This window comes from Corvus cornix, chromosome 4, assembly GCF_000738735.6.
Source record: "Corvus cornix cornix isolate S_Up_H32 chromosome 4, ASM73873v5, whole genome shotgun sequence".
In the NCBI taxonomy this organism is placed as follows: domain Eukaryota; kingdom Metazoa; phylum Chordata; class Aves; order Passeriformes; family Corvidae; genus Corvus; species Corvus cornix.
This window is the reverse complement of record NC_046334.1, coordinates 57,400,705-57,417,733: the sequence shown is the minus strand read 5'-3', so window position 1 is coordinate 57,417,733 and position 17,029 is coordinate 57,400,705. Positions and strand designations below refer to the sequence as shown.

The following is a 17,029-nucleotide window of genomic DNA, read 5'->3' as shown; positions in this document are numbered from 1 at the left end:
GGTGAACTGAATAGAGACAAAGGACAGGGTGAGAAGTCAGAACCAGCCATAATGCCAGACTGAAATTATGGTGGAAAGTTTATTTTGCTCTTCAGACTAAGTTAGAATTGTTTTACTGATTTGAGGAAAAAAAAAAAAAAGAATAGAAAGAAAGGAAACAGGAATGAAATATATACAAAATATATGAGAAAGATAGTTCGAAGAGGCAACTAGGAATTTGTGAGCATTCTTGGCCTGACAGTGAAAGAGCATTACTTACTGGTAGCTATTTTCTGAATCTATATACTGAGATATCCCACTGTTCAAGCTTTAAGTTTAACATGCACAGAAACAAAATTATATGCAGTAGTAATCATTAGTACTTCATCTTCAAAGACCACAGCACAACAGTAACACCAAACAGCAGATGGTTACATCTTCAGGTAAACATTTGGCAAGTGGAATGGATGGCAATGGTTACAGAGTGCAGTTAGAGAAAGAACATGACTTTCTCCCCAAAACCAGTCAGCCTCGGAAAATTACAGACAACAGATCATAGGCAACATAAAAAGTTTAAATTGCAATTTCACTGCAGAATTTGGGAACCAAAACTTTTTTAAAAACATAAATTAATCAGGATTGCACAGCCATGGAAATACAGAGCTCCATTCTGATGGCTCCCCAAAATACAGGGCAGACTTGAATACATGTTGAAAAGTTTAAATAGCAACAACATTCCTTCCCCCTTTTTAAGTTATAATTATTTAAAGCAGCCTGACTGAGAAAGTTATGTAGAACGGTGATCTTTTGGACAAGAATCACCATGTTTTGTGGTGTTATAGACTATTTAGCAGTCGACAGAAGGCACAGGGCTCTTCAAGAACAAGGAAGTAGAATATTAATGTAAGCTGTCACTGAAGTGGGCATGAAGTAGTCATAAAATTTTAGGGCATAATTTACCAGTGATGACAGTACATAACCTGTTAAAGAAAAGAAATAATCCTATGATCTCGAATTGTTCATAGCATACTGTCTTAAAAGATCTTGGAAACAAAAAGCAGCTATGATTCCAACAGTTGAAAGGAGGCATGATTAATTTGATGATGAACATAATGAATTCTTAGCTTCTAGGCACCACCATGAAAAAAGCCTTCCTCTGATCATAAGTTCCCTGAAAGGAAACTAATTTCTAGTTATTACTAGAAGTTAGCAGCATGCAAATAAATAAATTAAAAACACCCTAAACACCCGTTGTGCAGATGAGCACTGCTGGATTTGACTTAGAAACATACTATAACAGAAGAAAAGTTTTTGCTATTTTTTTTCTACCTAATCGTAATTAAAAATGGTTTTGCATGAGACACAATAAAGCAAAGGTTGGAGGTTCAGAACAATGTGTGCTGCTGGTTCAGGTTGTTCTGAGGAAGCACAATGCCTCCAGCTCAGTGCTGTGATGAATGCAGTTATGGAAGTCCTGTCATTTGAGCTCAAATCTTTAATCCATAATAGTTTTTTGACATCATAAATGCAATTACGTTATGAAGAGAGATCATCTCAGAAATATGATGAGACAGTCCCTGGGTGGTTTATAACCCACCAGACTTCTGAATTAAGGAAGGTCAAACAGCAATTTGCAAATAAGTAATTTCCTTTTCTGAGATTTCTACTACTTAAATGTAATTTAAAACCAGCTGTGAGTAGTAAACTGATAAATAGGAAATGTCAGCAACAAATATGATACACAAGAGAATGTTTTCAAACACACATCTCCAGAACTTTAAACTAGAAAGACAGGTAACAACAACCACCACTATTGTAAGAATTGATACCTTAAATATAGCTCTTAAATATTTACTTGCATTGTAAATAAACTTCTTAAATTTTAAAAATAAATTATTGTTATTGAATGTTTTGAAAATTATGCTAAGTGCCCCAATATAAACACTGAAACCTAACTCTAAGCACTTTTTCTTTTTCCCTAAAATTTGCCCTGCATTCAAAATGAAAGACTTTACACATAGGTAAGAGAGCACAATCCAACTGAGAATAAGAATTTATTTTTAAAGAAAAATATTGTAAGTCATTCTAAGAGCTTCTAGACAAGCATTTTTCAGCTATGCTTCCATTTCATGCACAGGGAAATAATCCATTGTTTGGACCAAGATTTCAATAGTTTGAAATAAGACAACTTTGAGGACAGGCCTGTGTCAGTAAAATATGAAGTATAATCTCTGAGTATTTGTGAAATCCACACCTCAGGTAACAGAAACCTGTGATAAGATCCATCTGAAAAGACTGACTTCCCTAAACATCTTAATTTTCATGTATGTATGTATTTTAATATGAAATGTGAAAGCCTCATTATTGTAATTCCTAGCAGAAACACAATTTAGAAATATTCTACCCTGAGCTACAAAATGCAAACAAAGAATAAGCATACCTACATAAGACCTGCTCGGAAAAACGTGACTGTAGTCACATTACTCACTGATTGCTTGATAACTGATATAAAACATTCCAAACCAAGCAGAAATTCAGACTTATGCTTTGAAAGTATTTTAAGTCCTAAGTTAATTTTAAGGCCATTTCTACTGGTATGCATGAAGTAAGAAAAGTAGGTCTAAAGTTGATCTTAACTGAAGAAAGAGCTGCAGCCAAGTTAAGATACCTGCCCCACTTACAGATAAACCATGATAAAAGACAGAAGCAGATTCCTCTTACGGAAGCCCAGAAGTGGAGACAGAAAGGAGCATGTGGCAGTAAGTGGAGGATGGAGAGTAGGTGAGCTGGCACAGCCACTGAAAGAAGTTTGTGAAACTCCTGCCTGAATCTAATTTGTGGTAAGGAACCAATAAAGCTGAAAGCAGACATAAGTCAGGTGAGTTTCTGCTGTTGAAAGGATAAATCAAATAGTAAAATCTGTCAGATTGATGAAACCAAAGAAAAAAATACAGAAAAGAGAACCTTCCCTCCATAAATCATGAAGTTCCTCACTAAAGGTTCACATCCTCTTGACACAGCAAGAGACACCATTATTTGTACTCCAAAGAAATTGAAGAATAATCTAAGCAGCCTTTACTGATGTCCAGAACATGAGAGGAATCAGCATCAGAAAATGGTCCCCTTTCAGTTATGAAAAAATGCAAAGAAGCAAAAATTGCTTGACTGTCCCACAAGAACAGAATGTGCAATTTGCCATGAATATGGCAGCAGAAACTGCAACTTGTCTAAAGTTATAAAGCATCTAGAGCTGTTGGCCCAAAAGCATGGAGCTAGGAAGACAAAATCTGTTTAAATATCTTGACCTTGGAAAAGACATCTTTAAACTGTAGGGAAAAAAAAAAAATTAGTGGGTCTTCAATACAAAAAATATGGATTAAAAGGTTGGTATGGCTTTTCATGAAAGACTTTCCAAACCTGGGTTTGAAGAAATCCATGACAAAAGCTGACTGACATCTTGCTCATGGTATTACAAATATCTTGGCAGGTGTATGGACCAGACAGAATGGACCAGCCAAAGAATACAGTGAGAAACATGCAGTAAAAATCAAAACAGGAATAAAACTGGGCTGCACTTGTCTTCTGCAGAGTATCCTTTGGCATTCACAAACACACAGCTTGGGATAAAAGGAAAGGTGATACATGATCTGAGACTCAATTAAAGTTTGGTACTAAAGAAGAGCAAAGTAGGAAGACAGGATGCACAGAAATGTGGAATAACCAGAGTGTAATGGCCTGGTCTGAACCATGGTTCAGACATGGGTCTGAATAAACAAAATGAGTAACAGCAAGGCTGTGAAATGAACAACAGCTCAGCAGGACCCTGCTGCTGTACCAGGGCAGGACAGGCACTTCTGTGGCAAAGGCACAGGCAGCTGTTCTGGAGCACAGATGAAGCACAAGCCAATGTTGTACTGCTGCAAAACTACAAGTGTCATGATATGCAAAAAGTAGCAGGACAGCCAACACAGGAAGAGACAGCCAATGGCAAAGGTGTAATTTTCACTACAGGAGCTAAGCTGATGTGCAATGACTTGACATCCCGATTGGGCTCATCACCCTCCTCGAAAAAGTGTATACACCGTTCTACAAAAAGGTACAAAACTGCAGGGAAAACACAGATCATCTGACTTATTAAATGAGTAATTAATAAAAAAAGTTCAAGAAAAATCACACATTAAGAATGAAAGATAAAGTGAGCATTTAGATGAGAAAAAAAGTCAGCCTGCTGAAAGCTGGCAATCCAAAAATGGGGAAAAATGAAATAACAGATGGAGGAGATATGAAAACTGTAGCAATTCAAGATGATACCTCATGCATTGAAAGGAGAAGATGGAGAGAGATGTGTCTCAAGAACAGCATTATTTTATCAAGGTACACTATAACCAATCAAAACATTAAGTCCTAACCTGGTTAGGAGTGTGAAGTACATACTAATTATTGCTCAGTTACAATAATTTCAATCTTTTATTTGACTAGCAGTGAAATAAGATCTACTTTCTAGCTAAAATTTTATAAAGCACTACTAAAAAAATCCTTGTGAGCAACAAAGTAAAAAATCCGAAATAACTTCCCAGTTGGCATTTCAATCTAGGTTCTATTTGCAGTTTTTCAAAGAAGTGATTTTCTCTTAAAATCATACCTTAAAAAGGTTCACAGTTCATAGGCAGCACATATCCCTATACAAATATATTCAGGTACAGGTCAGTAAATCACACATTTCTATATAATTGCATTTGGTAAGACCTGTAATTTTGATTTCTCAACATTTTCCTCTGACTTCTTTCAAAATACCTAATAAAATCTTTAACTATGAAGTAAAAATTGCTAATGAGGCCTCCATAAACTTTCTTTATCTAGATCCCACCGCCAAGAATACCATTGTGTTTCACATGACAGTGAACACAGGAAGCACACACTGCCCCAGCTGCCACCAAGGGCAAACCTGCCATGCTGTGAGGCTGTAGTGCTGCAGCGGGCTGCGCACAGAAATGCAAAATGCGGCTCATAAAATATCTGGCTTCCCCTATACAGCAATTTCCTGCTAGATACATCCACCTAATTAGTTGCTGATCACAGTAAAAATATCTGTCTTAGTTAGAACCTGAAGGTTGTCAACAGCTTTCAGAAACACTCAGCATTCTCAGGGACACCCAAGATTCAAGAACATTTTAGAGAGCCTTTCTTTTTCATGTTGACCACAGGAAACACTGGAGAGAAGTAGGCTTTTGATAAGGAAATGCTGTATGGCAAAATTACTATTTTATTAAATTAATATCCCGTTATCAAATAACAAAAACATTTCTATTAGTCCCAAAGGTTGTTAAAGCAGTATCTTTAAGGCACAACTGTGCAATTATAACAAAATTAAAGGACACCACAAGCAAAAGGATGAACAGTGAATAAATGTGGCATTATATTTCACTTGAAAATCTGAAGATTTCAAATCATCAGGGGTCAGAGTAAAACTATCCTTTGATAAGTGAAAGATGAATTAGAAAAGGAAAATCTACCTAAGAATACATGCAAACAACAACCCAATCATCTCACATCATTTTAATTTCCCCCCTCGATTCCAGAACAGAATCTGCACTTTTCGAATGTAATTAACTGAAGATTCCAGTATAAGACATTTTACAAAGATCTGGTGAAAGAAAATAGCAGCACTAGCTTTAGCATATAAATGACAGAGAAATGCAAACTAAGGCACAGTACACAGGCCTCTATGAATGAAAGCATCTTTCTGGAACAGGACTATTTTCAACACCAAAATGTGGAATTGTCTCAGCAAAATGAATCTGCTCTGTCATGGTCAGATTACATAAATGCTTAATTTACAAGTTACATCTTCACAGGCTCTGTTGATTGAACTCCCTCCTCTTCTATCTAACAGCAACCAAAGCTCTGCTTTGAGGCCATAAACTCTCAACAGAAGAGAGGATTTTAAAAAGGATATGTACTTGTCATATTTTCAAAAGCACTGTGCAGGCCTTGGAAAACTGCAACTTTCTCTTCTAGAGAATGGGTTACAAAGAAAGACAGAAGATTGTCTATATTTATTTAATATTACCAGTTCCCTAAAGAAAGCTGAAAAATCTGGCCGTTTCCTCAGGACTGAGGACAAATAGGAAAACATGACTATGAGTTTCTCAGTTTTTGAAGAGGTAAAATTAAAAACAGATAGCAAAACAATACTGAATAAAATGATGAAAAAAGCACCCCAGTTTAGGTACAAAACGGGGTATATAAATCCTACACAAAGGCTTAACAATCATGGCACTAAACTACAGAAAACTACATTTCCTAGCAGGTAAAGGAAATTGAAGACCTCAGAGCCAAGCTCTTTGACAAAAGTCCATTATTCAAAGAAGCAAAAGTAAAAATCCCTAGCTCAGAACCCTCACAAGAACATGAGGAACAGCATACCCTAAGGCAATATGTAAATAACCAAAGTGTAAAACTAAACAGCACCCAAAACCTACACAGCCCACACTAGGTCACTAGAGAAAAAGAAAAGGGAAGAGTATGTAATTTGACAAGTAGAATTCCAGAGTGTAAAACAAAATGGAGCATTAGACTGTGGTATGGCAGCTGCTGTTGTGGCATCATGGGGAATGAGGCAGAGACCATTAAGATCATTAAATGAGTAAGGATTTATTACACATGTATAGCCAACTATATATCAAGTGTACCTTTCTGCTTTTATAGTTCTGCATTAAAAATGGCCCACTTACCGAGAACAGTCATTCATTTCATATTCTTCCTACATTCCTGTTAGTGGTCTTACTTTGGTTTATGTCTGCCTATGAAAAAGGAACTTCTTGTCTGGCAACTACAGTTATGAAAATTTCGATCTGCTTACTCTGCATCACCATCAAATCAAATCAATCATCATCAAATAAGGTGTAACTTATTTTAGAGCCAAGCAACCCTCTGATGAAAAGCCTTTGTGAAAAGAGCCTTCTTAAAATCAACAGATTTAACAACTGTTACACTCTGTCCCCTCTGCACTTTTCCTAACCTAGTATTTTAGATTTGTCGCTCATTTAGGGGTGTAGAATGTGGTCCTTCATGAAAGAGAAAGCTGAACAACCTGCTAAAAACAATCTTGTTTGCCACTAGATCATTCACAATAGTAGGGAAGTGATTCCCATTTGTAGCCTTAACATTACTGGATTGCACTACCATGAGACAAATAAGCAACAATACTGGAATATTAAAGCCATACTAATACAGACGTGTAAACAACAGTTCACAAAATTTTCCCTTCCAATTTTTAGAAAACTTATGGCAATGGGAGTTAAGTTTAAGACAGGTTTTGTCTGTAATATTAATACAGATGTTATTTTATCTGCACAACAAAGAAACCAATTAGACTGACAACATCAAAGTTTTCATAGTTAAGATTCTTAACTCTTGCAGCCAACTTTGAAAGGACCACAAAATTTAGCAAATTCTCATTTCAAGTACTAACTTGATTTCATTAAGGCAGAATTTAAAAACCACATTCAGACTTGACAAAAAATTAAAATTGAAAAGTCATATTCTGCTGACAAATCCAATAGATCTGTTCTAAAACTCCAGACTACTTGAAGAAAAGCCAAAATGTACATGAGAAAATTTAAAAGTTAATATTAGATGAAAATATCCTAACTTTAAGTGATAGGAATTGATTTTTAAAATCTTTTGTATGCAAACTCCCACCCTGATATGAAGGGCAAGTGCACAGGTCTGTGATGTCAGAACTGCCTGCTACTGTAGAAGGTTCACAATCTCTTTTCCATCTGTATTAAGTCCATACCACCCAAAACAGATTTTTAAATTTTTCAGTACGTTGTAAGATCCTAAAACAGAGTATTTTGTATGTCCCAGTTTTATTGCTAGATTAAGAGTTTCTCATATTTCAGCTTGGCTGTCTTGAAACCTTTTGCCCAAGTCCAAAGCATGTGAATGGGACCTTCAGTGTTACAAGTGAACCACATTGAAAACAAATGCTTTCCTAAAAACATGCTTATGTAATTTTCTTTGCACAACAGAGAATAATAGTGTTTCAGTGTTGCTAAAGAAATTAAAACTGCCAGAAGATAGATATACAGTGTAAGGGAACTGCCCCTCAACACATCAAATGCATTGTTGAAGCAACAGTTCAGAAGTCAAGTAGCAACCAACATCAAATGGATGATAGATACCCATGTATCTATCAGCCACCTTATCTTGAATACAACAGGCAATGTGAAAAAGCAATTAACTCTTTTCTGTTGCTGCAGTGAGTGCATGACTGGTTCTGGTTGCTGGACACTACCTTGAGCTGTAAGAACTCAATTGTTTATTCCTGCTTGCACATGCTAATGAAAACCAAGTATACATAAAAATCTGGTAACAACATTCTGCCACCTGCCACAATATTTCGCAATAAAATAACATCCCAACATCTCTTTTTCAAGTACATTTGGTAAGTCCCCAAGATCCACAAAAGTTGAAGAAAACTTCAAATACTGACCATAAATGTGTCTACAGCAACATTTCAAGCATGACAACAGAACAATGATATAGTTTATGATACCACTTAAACAAAAATACAATCCAAAGAACAAATAAACAAAACATGATGTTTTCATGTGCATTAAACTTCCAGATGCAGGAATTGTGTTTGAAGTCACATGCATGCACAGCTAGAAATCATGTTGCTTCTTTTTAGGGAGTAGCTATACTAGACAAAAAATGTTTGTATGATTTCCTTGGCTGGTGCAGAGAGTACACAATGTTGAATCAACACAGCAAAACAAGACATCCTTCCAATATCAGACAATCCCCTAATACTGCAACAGTAACCCTAAGAAAGAGCTGGGGTTACAAGTGTGGAGAAAACTACAGAATCATCATTCTTTGTCTTTTAACATTTCCTTTATCAGTGAACTTCCTATCATAGCCTTTCTAAAGACAATGACTGATATGAGAAACCATGGGTAAAAGGGAAAATAACAAAAACTGTAAATGAAGTAATGCAAAATATCAAAATAGTTATCAGATTTCCTGAAGATCCAAAACTAAAGGACGAAAGTTATCAGGTAGATAAAATTGAGTCCCAATTAAAACTAACATGAGACCATATCACAGTAATAGGTCTGGCATTGTCATAGAAGCAAAACATTTACAGATAAATATAATTGGGATGTAACATTTTCTCAATGAATTACAAGTATGAGAGAGCTCTTTCTTCATTTGCAATATAGAAATGGATATATGTTATCCTTTCCTTTTCTAGTTCTTTTTTTTACAGCAATTTTGTGTCAAAGTTTGAACTTCTTAGAAACAAGTTATTTATGTTGAGCTTGGCCCCAGATCAATGAATTAAAATACAGAAGAGTAGTCTATAGATAAAAAAATGCTGTGCTTTGGAAAAAGCAGGGTTACACTGAATGAGCTTAATATGAAGAATTCTACATATCACATGAAGTACAAAGGAAATAAAGCATAAAAGAGCCATTATATTGTTTATATTACAACTTAAATTAACCTTTCTGTTTATTATCAGAGATCTTTTTCTACAATATAGAATACAAAGGAGGACCTAAGATTTTGCTCTGATATTTTGAATAAGGGGTTGGGGTTTTTTTGGGCAATATATCAGATTAGCTAATAAAATATTGCTTTTACAAAGGCAGTCATTTATATCACATTGCAGAAGTTGTGCTTTACTTGGTGAGGATTTCACACCTTAGTAATTTTGTTGTAATGAGTTGAGACTTCTATTTAAGGAGATCTCTTCACCCAGCAGAAGAAATAATTTCACAAGTGTGCCCTCCTTCTAAGTAATATAATGGCCTTTCTAAGATCACAGTTGTAACACAATGTATTTATAAATACCTATCTTCAAAAAATGATTTAAGACTAGCCTAAAAAGATTCCAAGCCAAAGTATTTAGCATAGTAACTGTATATTGTACTTGTCAAAAATAATTTTGCATTTTAAATTGTTCTGTAAGGATCCAATGTGCAAATCCCTTGGAGTCAGCAGAATTCATTTGGCATGGAATGGATACTAAAATGTGTCTCTGACTGAATAATTTTCAGACGTACAAAATACTATCTTTTACTGTAAAATTACAAAACTATTACAGATTTGTAACAGAAATCATTCAATGAATTTTTTTTAAACCAGCTATGTGCTAATGCACTGAATTTATGCTTCATTTTATAATTTACCCTTCCTCACAATATGAGAAATTACACAATGAAGTGAAGTTCTGTTCCTTTTGAAGTCAATAGCCAGTCGTGACTGACTTCAGAATGCCAGAACTTGACTTCTTGTCTGTCTGAACTACATTAGTTAGCTTATCAGAGCTGAAAGAATGGTGCAAAACATTGTACGCGTTTTAAAATTGCACTTTCTGAATTATTCTGATGTTATGCAATGTTTGATTTCATGACTTTTCTGAAATTAAAATGAGTAACATGCAAAAAAAAAAAAAAAAGTGCTTAGTTGTTTGACTTCTCCAATTCTTTAGGATTTCAATTTTAAGATGAAGGGGGGAATACGAACTTACCTACTTGGTACTTTGGGTAATAAGGTGCCATTTGTCCACTACTGCATGATTGTCTCTTAAGCCTTTTTCTTAAATTTGTATCAGTGGTCTCCCATTGTGGACTTTTTCTTTTGTTTATTCTGCTAAGACCTTCAGAACTACCAGCAGGATTATCGTCCTGGTTTACACCCCTACTTAATTTTCTGCTGTGAAACTGGTCATCCAGCCTTTCAGTCACTTTAGAAGAATTAGATCCTTTAGATGTTTCCATTTCATTTCCTTGTTTCTTTAATGTATTTTGCTTAGTAGAATGGGACCTTAAAAGAGGATGTCTTTTTTCTTCCATATAGGCCTGAGTGCTTTTACTGTCAACAGCTTCAGGAGAATAAATGACATTATTTAACTTAAATGAATTGTGCTGCTCAATATGGTTGATTTTTCTCAGAAATATCCTACAGTCTTTAAAGGTTTTGGCTTTCCAAGTATTTTGAAACAGTTTATCTTGGCTTTGCTCTTTTCTAACATTTTGCTGGCAACAAATTGTTCCATTTGTCTCTGAATGTGACTTAAGTATATTTGCTAAACCAGGATGTGGGTTAAAGTCAGAAGATCCCATCATCTGTTGAACAAATGCATCTCTGGCTTCATTTTCAGTTGGCAAGAGGCTATTCTGAGACTCTACCAAAGCCTGAGTGGGCTGGATTTCTACGGTATTTTTCTCCTGGATCTTGGGTGTTTTATCATGGGTTTCCCCACTTGTACTTTTTAACAATTGGCTTTGGCAAAATAACTGCAGATTTTTCTTTTTTGATTTCCAGCCTCCAGGAGCCTGATTATAGAGCTTTTTTGTTTGTCCCCACCTGTCATGCTGCAACTTCTTAAACTCATTTCTTTTTAATCTGGCTAAAGTGAAATTACTTTTCATGCTTAAGACTGGAGACCTCACCATGTTATGTAATATTTGCAATTTCCCTGCTGGTTTTGAAGGGGAGGATAGTGCAAACTTTTTAAAGTGCTTTCTGAAAGGGCAAGTACTAGGATCAGATTGTTTAGTTTCCATCTTTATCTCTCTAGTACTAACTGCTTCTAAGGGATTGCGAGCATTTGCCTTTCTCACAAGAGAGAGAGACTGTGTTTCTGTAGTTTGCATAAACCAGGTGCAGAGTTCATTCATATTACACTTTTTCTGGAAAAGCATTTTTATAGGTGATGTTTCAAGTTCTACAAGACAGGAGTCTAAAGTGTCTGACATTTCAGTATTACAGTCTTGTTCAATGGGATCCCTTTTATCACATATGCATTTGTCAAACTCACTTCCCCCCACTCTCAACCAGGTATTAGTCATCTGTTCAAATCTATTGTTCAGTTCTTCCAACAAGGTGTCACTTGAAGTGGAAGTAGGCCACCACCTGAGAGAGGGATTTGATGAAAAAATGGGATCCAATGATACTTCATTAATGGGCCCGAATTCACCATCCTTAAGATCCTTTTTAGCATTTCCTGAATTTCTCGGTTCTGAGGTATCTTTGGATGCTGTGCTCTGATTTGACTGTGTAAGTTTCTCCTTGCGCTCTTTAGTTTTTTTCAAATGGAGTTTGTAAGATTTATGTAGTAAGGCACTTCTACAAGTAAATGCACTAGAAGATGCTAATGAACGCAAAAAATGCAGTGAAGGTTTTCTGTCTCTAGCAGAATGTCTCGATGGAATTCCACGTTTTCTTGACACTGTTGTAGTAGCATTGTGTGATCCATCCTCTCTAGAATCTTTCTGCACGTTCTTTACTTGACCCATATTATTGCACAGTTGATTTTTTCTTTCCTGTGCTATGTTTTTTTCTAACACATTCTGCTGTTGTAAAGGAGGCAAACCATTGCTGATGCTCACTTTTCTTTCCTGAGGTGAAAGTCTACTGACAGTCACTGATATGCCGGAAATTTTTACTTTTGCTGGCCTGCCAGGTTTTCGAACAGTGGTTAATGGTTTCTTCATCTGTCGTATAACATTGCTGCAAGGATGTGGTGATGTCAGATTACTCTTGATAGGCCTGACATAGTCATAACCAGAGACCTCCTTTTCAACAGAAGGATTCTGAAAGGCTTTTACCATTTCAGTCAAAGCATTTCCACTTTCTGCATTGTGCCTTGCTTTGCTGGGATCATTGGCAAAATTAGAATCAATGTGTTGTGTGGGCAGAATGCTGATGAGATTTAGATTACCTTCAGAAACGTGTCTCTTAGTTCTTCTTGACCTTCCAAAAACAACTGTCACAGTAATATTTTTGTTGCTGTTAACGTCTTCCATTATTGCTGCATCAGACTTGATGCTTTTACCACCACAGCTAAGTTCAGGTCTAGGTTTCGTGCTTCCACTCAAGTCTACTTTTGGTTTAGGAGGCCGTCCAATAGGTCTCTTAACCTGCTTAACTACTTGAGGACCTATTTTCTTTGGTCTACCAGGTTTTCTTTTGAAAACTGATTCACCGCTACTGTTTGATTTCTCCACAACTTCTTCATTTTTTTTTGAGTCATTTATGTTAACCTGACCAACTGGACAAGAGCTTGTAATTGCTTCTGCATAAACACAGCTTGACTCCTCCTTCACACCCTTTTCACTGTGATCACAACCCTTCACACAGACTGCATGAGAAAGGTCACCTGTGGCCTGTTTGTCTAACAAAGCATTTGTGTGCCCCTGAAACAAACAAAGATCTGTGCTTCCCTTAGAAGATGCAGCTGCAGATGTCAAAGCGTATTTGACTCCTTCATGACTATTAACTTCTGAGACAAACATAAGCTTAATAGGACTAGAGTAGTTTAAGGGAGATGAGATCTCCCCAGTTTCAGATGTTACATGCAAGTCCCCATTACTGGAAGCTGAACCAGCTGAATTAAAGGTCAGAGATTTCAAAAGGCCGTCATTAATTTCTTGATCTATAACTGTTTCTTGTGTGTTTGTTGTGACACAAATTGCTTTGATTTTACTGCTGCTTGGCACATGTGAATGTGGAAGGAAGCTTTGTCCCATGCATTCCATTTCACTCAGAGTGAAAGGTAAGCCCCTTCTAGTAGCTGGGTTCATAACCTGTTCATAAGTGTTAGCTTTTAATTTTTGGCTTATTTTGTAACTATCCAACAATGAGTTGCTAGTCTTTCTGGCTAAGTTTATTGTATCTTCTAAACGCTCCACAACAACTTGCAGATTTGTGTCTCTCACAATTTTGCTTATATTTATGTCACTGCATCTTTCAGCATGAACATTTTTATTCATTTTCATTTTTTCCAAACTCTTCAAAGACTTTTTTGCACTGGATGACTTTCTAAACATAATATTGTTTGTCACATACACAGAGTACCACCCAGGAGGCACAATGTTACGTTTAGTTCTGCCCAAGATTTCACTACTCTCATCCTTCAGAGAAATCTGACCAGTCTCTTTTAAGGTTGCACAATCTCCTTGTGTATTTGGGAGTTTCGCCTGGCTGGCTGCAATAGCACTGTTTTCTGAAAGAACTAGAAAGCTGGAGCTGGTCTGAAAATTAGCAAGAGGTAGTTTGAAAGACTCTGTTTGGTGTACTGGAAAGCACATTGGTTTGGTTTGGCAATTCACACATGGATTACTTTCAAGATGTTGCAAAGTCTCATCTTCTATCACAGTAAAACTATGTATTTTATTTGGATGCATTTTATCTTTTTTTTTTGTAGATTTCTTTGCATTTCTCTCAGAAACAGACTTTTTTCTTACAAGAGTTTCATCAAGGCTTGCAAGCTCCCTCTTGATTTGCAAAGACTGTCGTCGAATGACTGGTGAATCAGGAGAATTATACGTTGCAAATAAAGTTTCCTGACGCTTGCGAAATCTTGTCTGGATAATTTTATTTTCCACTTGTTTATCATGTTGGCGAAGTAATTCCATAAAGCTGTAATCACTTGCCTTAGCATTATGCAAAAGAGAAGTTATGAAGTCTCCTAATTTGACATCATTTTCTGGTGCCCTGTCACTGCTAGAAAGTTTTACAAGATTTGTTGCTAGATCTGTAGTGTCTATTGATTTCAACTTTTCATTAATGCGGTCCATTAAATCTTGAAAAATGGCAGAATGTTCACCTTTCTCAGAGTTCATATAACCATCATTGCTTTCTTGGTCTGCTGATATCGATGTTCCATCTGAATATTCAATCTCTTTTCCTTTGCATGTTTTACCTTCATACTCAAATTCCCCTTTGCTTCCTTCAGCTGGCAAAAGGGATGGAGGCTGGTTGACAGATATTTCAAGCTTGTTGTTGTCTAAAGTTGGAAAATCCATAAGCATTCCTTCTGACAATTCAAATTCTTTGCTGTGTACAGGTGATAGTGGAGGTGGCGATGGGCTGCGGGATCTGTTTGAATTTTTAACGCTGCTTAAGAGGTCACAGTCCTTAGCTGAATATGTACATGCTGCTGCTTTCACAGAATGACTGTTATAATTTTGCAATTGGTCAGCACAATACTTAGGACAACTACATGCTTTGTTCACCATTGTCTTAATACATCCAATTGCTACAGCTTGGCATGGCAAAGAATGGAAATCTTTAATACAAACAGACAGAGGTGGTAAACAAGTGTTTGGCCTTTGATTTTGTAAACTGCACCTTTGTGCCAGCATGTGTCCATTGCAACTGCAAAATGGAACGTGAACATCCTCTTCAGTAAGGGAACTGGGAGTTTCAGAGTGGACCAAATGTGTTTGCTTGCAACTGCAAACTATAGGAACATTTTCATCCTGTATTAGGAATTTTAACATAGCCAAAGTCTGTTGCCAGTGATATGAACAAAAAGACTCCAAAACTTTGTTTAATGTTGATTTTCCTTTTTCCAAATTAGCTGTTTCCTCTGAATTTGCATCAGCTGTTGAGCTTGAACTGAAAATGAAAACAAATCAAAACAAAATATAAATTACAGTAAAACACCACATCTAATGTTTGTTATAATGGTTAAACTCAAGCCTAAAACCCTGAAGTTTACAAAACAGTTCCATTCTAATTGCACTATTCAATCATACTTGCAAGTGTCACTGGCAATGATGTGCATCTTATCAGTGATAGCACTAAACTACCATTAAGAAAAATAATCATGAAGAAGTTAGAGGCAAAAAGAATAATTTGAAATATAGCTTCTTGATCCTAACTGTAATTACAACGTTAACTTTTTGATATTTCAAACTATCTTAACCATCAATGAAGGAAAACATCACCAAGACCAGGTGAGCTTGGTATTACTCCCATTTCACTAACTGAGGCACAGAGAAGGTATGTGACTAAGGTTCAAGGTTATGGCAGAGGAAAGAATGGGTCCATCTCTCCTGAATCCCACTCTTAGATATTTAAATACTCAAGTGTATTGAGCACTCTTCAGGATACACTTAAAGGTATTTCTAAAGACATTCTTATTTCTATATTTATTTTTAAAGAACACTTAACAAGCTAACAGAAAATAGAAAAAATAGCCTAGCGCTCTTTGCAGGTAAAATTTTCCCTTTCAGTTTTTAAAAAAATTGTAGTGGTGCATCATGAGCTTTTTATTGCAATATATTAAACACACATGTGTGTGCACACACAGAATCCTTAATTAAACAGAGAGAGATAATCACCACTGGAATAAGTAATTTCCAAGATAAAAGTTTTAATGTCAAATACAGGGTAGGCCTACATTTAAAGACTTCTGAGCAGTTGTTCTCAAATGTATTAACTAAAAAAGAAAAAACCTTATAAAATACTACTTTAACTATTTAATCAATTTCTTATAAATTATTAAAACTAATGTCACTACTTACCTAATCAATCATTTATACTGAAAAGTTGAAAATTTTCCACAGTAGAAATTAATACAGGTATTTCTTCAATTAAATACAAAATCCTTACACTGGATAGCAACTATCAACAGATAGTTAACACCTAGTTCAAATGTTTTACTGAAACCAATTGCATGAGCAAAAAATGTTAGAAGAATTCTGTTTTAGAAAAGTATGTATTGTTTAAACATATCACCAAACTCTGAACATGACACTAACTTTTTTTTCCTACTATTATCCCCTGTAATTTTTTTGTATATAGCCTATACTTCGAAAAATTTTCATTTTGATTTGTTTTACAACTGTATTGATCAATGAACGAACTTATTTAAAATTTAATGTGCTGTATTTAAATACAGTTACATATGCATTAATTAAGTCATACCCAAAATTATTAGCATCAATAATAACTTTTAGCTTCAAGTTTGTTACTGGAAGTTATTACACGCAAGTTTGTATTTTTATTGTCCTACATAGATTTTAAAGTTTAGAGCTTAAAACCAGCCAAGTCTACATAATAATTCTTCATGGTTTTTTTCCTTCTCCTGTAATATTCAGTATGAAACGGTATATATTCAAAACAGGTGTCTGGATAATACTAACTCATAAAGGTGTAAGATAATTCTGATGGTATTAGTTGAAGTTGAGATTATGTTTAATAAGTCTTAAAAAGAAAAAAAACCAACCTCTTTGTACTT

General features: G+C 35.6%; 1 protein-coding gene across 6 annotated transcripts in view; it reads right to left on the bottom strand.

Annotated features, from left to right (window-relative positions):
• Nucleotides 1-17,029, bottom strand: part of LCORL (ligand dependent nuclear receptor corepressor like) — an 84,861-nt gene that overhangs the window by 8,845 nt on the left and 58,987 nt on the right. For 3 of the 6 annotated variants that reach the window (XM_039551703.1, XM_039551706.1, XM_039551705.1), the window contains one exon: nt 10,526-15,402. The exons of 2 other annotated variants lie outside the window; for them this stretch is intronic. In XM_039551703.1, the coding sequence (XP_039407637.1) occupies nt 10,526-15,402 (4,877 nt within the window). Of the gene's footprint in view, nt 1-10,525; nt 15,403-17,029 lie in introns of those variants that run through there. One more of the 6 variants, XM_039551708.1, reaches the window with a different exon arrangement.